Raw genomic sequence first — 6,749 nt, forward strand, 5'->3', positions numbered from 1 at the left:
GATAAGGAGAATTCCTTACATTCTTCCTTTATTCCTCTATTTGCCTGCAGGTAGAGGGCAAAATAAGATGGTCCCTGCTCTCCCTTGCCCATAATCAATCAGTTATTCAGTCAACACTGGCTTTTGTGTACATGCTCCAAAAGCAACACACCTTGCTGCTTGAATGTACGCTTACACGTTCTGTTAATTACTCTGTGAATTAATAACACATGCCAGCCAGGGAAACATGAGGTGCAGAACAGGTTCTCAACAGTTTTGTTTGTCAGATGTTGGTTGTAACCATTTTTGTTAATGCATCTACTGACAAAACAGGACCGAAGGTACTGTTATTTACCCGAGAACAGCATCCGACAAGGATGTAGCATGGCTATCTCACATCACCTTGGTGACAGGTTGCTTTTTTTTTAATCATCTCAAATCCCCATATAACAGAAACCTTTCATAATGCACACGCACCACTGTGAAACAAGTAAGAAAATGTAGAATTCTGAATAAGCTCCCTCCCAAGCCTTCACGTTTCACTGTCAGCCTGGCATTTCAGTTTTCAACTTTTTATTTTAAGAGCCGAATTGGCTTTCAACTCTTCTTTATGCAGAGCTTACAAGTTTGAGACCAGGACTCCAAACGTTAAGACGCTCCATTCTGACCAAGCTTCATTCCTAAACGGCTTTTGGGAGCTGTGGAGGTGGAAAGTCAACCGTTTAAATTACCAAAGCTGACTGAGGACATGAACTCCCACAGCACATTACACCCAAAGCCAGCCAAACAGAACCTTACCTAGAAACGAGCAGTGAAAAAACGAGCTCAAGGATTAAGTAGGGATTAAAAAATACAGATTATCTCACAGCATCCAAAGCTCATCTACTGCCTCAACAAGTCCTGATGCTCTGTACTCAACCCTGCTCAGTGATTACACCTCCTCATGCAATCGTGATTTGACACTTCTCTAAGTCCATAACCAAACAGGATTGTTAATTCCGGTTCGAATCTGCAACCAAAACTGCCTAAGAAGAAAGCAAATTACGCAACTATGGAACGTGATAGGAGTATTTAGCAACCCAACTCTGCACACCCCTCCTCTTCCCACGTGGCTCCAGAAACACTCCCTTCCGCTTTTTACCTGGCTCTTGTTCCCTCCAGGCCCTCTCCCTCCTCTTAGGCCTCCTCTTAGTCCTCCAGGACCCAAAAGTAAGGTGGAAGGCGTGGAGGAAGGAGTGGGCCGGAAAGCATCCCCTTCTGCAGTGTGGCTCTCCCTAGCCCAGAATACTTACCTGTCCTGCGAAGAGGGCAGCCTCAGATGCTGCTGTTCGGGGAGAGGACTAAACGCCGAATTGCAGAAGTCCAAATAGCACTAAAGACTTCCGTTTTGACAGAGATTTCCTAGAACAGCCTTGTGAGGGAACACTGATCGAAACAAACTTGAGTTACTCATGAACAAGCAGTAGCCATTGAGCGTCTATCGCCATTTGGCTCAGTCTTAAAAAAAACCCAAACCAAGTTACCCAACCCCTGTGTAAAACAGTGCTTATTTGGAGATCTCTGCAGATCTACACAAGCTGAGTATGTAACCTTAACTGTGTCAAAACTTCAGAAAAATCTCAAACCAGGTGATTATGAAGCCCTTTGAGGTTCTGCTGGACAAGAAAGCTGTCATGCAGTTCCACTATCCACTAACAATTCAGAAAGCTTCAGAAACAGATGTGTGCCTGATGAACGTTTGAAAATACCGACTTCAGGTCCACAGCAAGTAAGGTATTGCTTTTTCTAATCTCCTTCTAGATGAAAGCAAAGAACTATATATTTTAATCCATTAATTCGTGGATTAAATTAATACTTCACATAAAGCCAGTAAGATGATTCTAGGAAGGAAAATGCTTTCTTTAGCACGTGCTGACTAACAGTAATAGCCTGTGTAACATTCTTAATAAAAAGTCTTTTTTTTATTTATCAAATGGTAAATTCTCATATTCTTCCCAAGGCAGAATGGAATATAGAGAGTCCTCCAACAACAAATAATGTAAAAAAATTTAGGATATGGTGGGAAGGCAAGAGGCTCCGTAAGTCTGCACTGGTAGCACCGTGAACTCTATCGTACGCATCTAGTCCATTTCACTCTGAATTGCAAGTTCATTTGACAACTTTAGAGGATTTAATTTTCTTTATGTCACAGCTTTGCAGAATCAAGGTCCCATCTCTGAATTTTCCAACTTGTCCGGCGTGCCAAATGCTAGGCACCGCTTTCTTCCTTTTGGCCTTCCTGAAATAGGAAGAAGGGGGGGAAAAAAAAGCATTAAGAGAAACAACAGAAACTCATGAACAAGCTTAATATGGCAAAACATCACCTGTGTATGCAACCAGTGTTTGGGATTACGGAGTATCAAATGACTGCGGGCAATGATCCCAGAACACTTATTACCTACGCAGCCATTCAGAATTTGCAGCACATCACAGCATGATTTACATTTTTTAAAGTTTAGAAAGACAGAGACTTGTGGACAGAGAAAGAAGATCAAGAGTACATTTTAGTGAACCTGCAACACTACGATTAAGAACGCCACCGCACCTTTCAAGCCCCTCTATATGGTAGTAGCTTGTGTTTCGCAGAAATTATCTCTCGGGGCAAACGCTCCGAGTAAGTGGCACACAGGGATTTCCACCCATCTCACCTCCGGCTGCAGCCTTAGACATGACGGGGCAGAACGGACATATTTTCAGTTAAGCGACGTAACTAGAGCCTCTGAAACTGCTAGACACAGAGCAACGTCACCGTTGGGTGACCGAGTTCTGCAGTTGGAGAAGTCCCTTGCACTGCGAGTTGCGCGATTTCTGGTATACGACTGTGCGGAGTTACACGGGGGCAATACAAAACCACGTTAATTTTAACCACGTTAAAAACAGCTCACCTCTCCTTCTGTTCTTTCTTCTTCTTCTTCAGGGAATCACCTTTATGTTCCTGTTTTTAAAGACAACATATTTTAATGGGAAAGTACAGAGCATCTTGGCTAAATAACCACCTGCACACAACACAAGCGGTAGCCTCTGCTTCACAGAGCAGCAGGCATTTAAAGCAGGTTGGGAGACCTTCTCGCAGGCCAAGTGACGCAACGTGGTGCGGAGGCACTGCTAGGAGCGCCCAGAGCCCTTCCCGTCGCCTTACAGAACGTACAGCCCTCTCACGACCAACCTCCTGCCCCTGTCATTTCAGGAGGCACAGATCCAGCCACATGTGGGGAGAGGCCCTGCTTCCTGGGCGTGTGACAGATCCTTGGGTCAAAAGATGGATCTGCTACCAGGCAGGTGTGCCTGGTTACCTGAGTCAGCGTACCTGTCAAATAACAGGGTTCAACTGTGTCTGGTCTTGCACTGGATTGTGCCACATGCCAGAGAGGCAGAAGTAGGTTCCCTGGGAAGGAAGGTGGCAGGAAACAGGCTGGTAGAGCAATTACCCACTCTGCAGCCTTCTCCCACCTACATGAGAAGGCTCCATGGGGAGGCAGGGAGTAGGCTCAGAGCCAGATTGGCCGTGCTAGAGGACGGGTGCAACAGAAACCTCACCCTGGCTTTAAACAATGAGCAAGATCCTTGATGGAACTGTGCTGATAGAAAACCAGCTGAAGATCCGGCTCCCTGTGGTTAGGCAGCATGCAACAAACTTTAATTGAAGGCCTTTTTCTTCCCTTAAGAGGCAAGAGGAAAAAAAAAAGACCCCAACCTGCTGAATTTCTGTCATCAGTCTATCAGCCTCAAAGGATACAGCAGTGAAACCCACCACAACACAGGCCTAACTCTGTGCCCTTCATATTGCACACAGCCAGCTTTCACCGAGGAGATTAGTCCTGCTGGAGCCAGGAACCCACTCCACAGGGAGCAGCCGGTGTCAAGCTCGGGCACTCCTCCTGTGCCCGAGGCATTACCTGTCAGAGTCCCAGGCCAGCTCTTACATGCTGTCTTTACATAGAGAAAATTTCACACAAACCTTTCCCTTATCCTCGTCCTTCGCTGGTTTTTTCTCTTTCATTTTCTCTTGGTAAATCTTGTAGTTCACATGTTCCTTTTTGGGTGGCTGCAATAAAGATTGGGAGGAATACCACTGATGAAATTTTCAAATAGGTTCAAAAAATAATTCACACACTCACCCGCACAGTATTTTTCAGGTGGGATGGTGAAACATTCGAAATGGTTTATTTCCTTTTGGGTTAGAGAAAGGGACTTCAGGGATGTAAGGTAGACATCTAGAAACCCACCCTCCTCCCCACACCCCATAAAATACCTACAAAATTATTTTTTCTTTTACACTAGCGATGATAAATAAAAATGTCAATTTTTCTTTGTCTTTAACTCACCGGGAAAGTGAACCTTCAAACAGCAAGCCCCTTCATCCAACAGTTTAGTTTTGAATGGCCTGACTAAAAATTAGTAAATGTTGTTTTCCACCCCATATTTAATCTCTACATCTCTGGTAACACAACCACACTAACTTTCCACACATCTACAGAAAACAGACAAGACAGAATAGAAAATGTAAAATGAAGCATAAAGTGGGAGAAGGCTCAGGCCAGAAGATCTGCTGTCTTAAAAAAGTGGCGCCAAAACCCCTTCGTGTTTTTTACTGCTCTGCTGCCCTGTAACAGCTGGGTGACTGTCCAGCACAAACCGAGCGACAATGACCTTGGCTCCCAGCATGATAGCACGCTCCTGTTCCCACACGCGTTGTTCCTGCTTCTTGTAGCCAGTGATTCCAAACTTGTGCACTTCCAGCCGCGCCTAGAACGTTACAGAAAATGGCAAGCATTTTTTGTCCAACCTGCTGTAAAATAATGCTTGACAGACCACAACAAAGTCATGCTCCCAAAGAAACCCTGGCTAATGCCCGAAATCAGCATGCTACAAAGGAAAACGAACCGAGCTTGGAGCTACACCACAGAAGAGTTAACCACTGCCCATCTGATCTCTGGATGGTGAGGACTGTCAGGGGGACAATATTCACCTCTCCTCATTTCACATAAAACAACACATGGAACACATTCTCCATACAAAACTTAATCATGTTGTGCTGCACAAAGGACAATGAAATGCGCTACCCACAACACCCAATGTTTACAGTGTCCTCATTCCTTGGCTGCAGAGCACTTAACCAGTGAGAAACATGGATGGGCAGACGGTGAAGTGGTTTGACTACACACACACGTATTGTTGACGCTACGCAAGAATGCCCTAGCAAAACCAGTGGTGAATTCATAGCCCTCCTAAAGCCAGCAGTTAAATCTCCACTGTTCTCAGCAGTAAGGAGCTCCACACAGAGTCTCCAGTGAGAGATTTCACTAGATCACAACACATTCCTGAGCAAACGTCACGTGTATAAAACAACTTGCACAGATTTGTGAATAACTCAGTGTCTAAGGCCAGTTACGCTCACATAAGAACAGATGAGAATAAAAAGACAAATGGAAAAAAAGTCATCAGCTATTTAAAAAATAGATGCCAATACACTTCTTTTTCCTCCCACACAAGATCAAAAATCCGAGATTAACACCATGGGCCTGAAAGAGCTACGCTAAACGTTATGGATACTCACACAGCTTTACACAGCTAACAGAGTCATTTTAAATTCCCACTGAAAGATCAGAAAAGCCACAGAGTTGTAACACACCTCTCTTCACACAGAGCATTTACAACAGCCAGCATGCTCCTCTGCTCTGGCATGGCACGCAGCCAAAATCACTGATTAGGAAATCCTCACCTAAAAGAGCCTTTTCTGGAAGCATTTCACATCCATCCCACCACAGCTTTCCTAAGGACATAAATACACGCACCTGCACACTAAAATAGTGAGATTAGATAGGTCCTGCTGACTTACTTTTTCAAAGTTAAATTCTTGGTTGTTCACATTTTTCTCGCTTTCCACTATTTTGCTCTATAAAGAAAATGAAACATTTCAAGTTAATAGAACAAGTAACACTGGTTTGAATGCTGACTGTGAGTTTTTTGGAAAGAAGTGAAAGGTAAAACGAGTCATAGGGAACACAGACACTTCAACCTCAAATACCTTGTAAGTCTCCCTGAATTCAAGGCATCCATATGTTGACCCATCAGAGCTTATTTTAGAATTGGGCTTCCAACGTTATGGCCGTAAACACAACTCCAAGAAAACCACCAAAAGAAGCTATAAAATCTGGAGAGGCCTCACATCCACACCTACTGCTAAGAACAGCGCAGCACACAAAACGCTTGGGCAGGAAGTAGCCAAAAAGGCTTTGCTTCCCATTTCATTTGCTTCTTGGGGTATCAGCAGATCAGTTTATTTCGTTGGGATGCTCCTATTTCAAATATAGGATATTTATCCAGAGATCTTCTGAAAATGGAAAAAATAGAAAAAAAAGAAGCCTCCAAGTCCTGCCTGCACCCCGGCTTCAGCCTGCCCCTGCCAGCTGGATGCCATCAGGCTGAGCACATGGAACCCCAAGGGATCCCAGACTTCCAGGCAGCTGTATCAACAAGAGGGAAGAAACTAGGCACGAGAGGTGGAATTATAGACCGTATCTCTCAATTTATGGTGGCAGACGGGGGAGACAGACCAAAAAAGAAACAACCCCAAAACCTAAAATCCACCACACCCAACCCAAAAACCCAGACATGGCGAGGGATTTGTTTGACCTGTCCCCAGGAAGGCGCATCCCGGGCAATGCCCAATGCCAACTCTGCGGTGAGGCTTTAACAACGACACCCGCGCTCCCAAGGCCCGGCCGGCC

At 44.7% G+C, this 6,749-nt stretch overlaps 1 protein-coding gene across 1 annotated transcript; it reads right to left on the minus strand.

The window, feature by feature from the left end:
- Positions 1 to 2,127: 2,127 nt before the first annotated feature.
- Positions 2,128 to 5,914, minus strand: LOC104504958 (chromosome unknown open reading frame, human C1orf131; the record flags this gene model as incomplete). The annotated part of the gene is made up of 5 exons (XM_010153125.1): positions 2,128 to 2,257; positions 2,904 to 2,953; positions 3,977 to 4,063; positions 4,669 to 4,764; positions 5,858 to 5,914. Coding segments are annotated over 5 exons (420 nt in total), but the record flags the coding sequence as incomplete, so codon positions are not given.
- Positions 5,915 to 6,749: the final 835 nt, after the last annotated feature.

This window comes from Eurypyga helias, unplaced genomic scaffold (genome assembly GCF_000690775.1).
Source record: "Eurypyga helias isolate BGI_N326 unplaced genomic scaffold, ASM69077v1 scaffold14216, whole genome shotgun sequence".
Lineage (NCBI taxonomy): Eukaryota > Metazoa > Chordata > Aves > Eurypygiformes > Eurypygidae > Eurypyga > Eurypyga helias.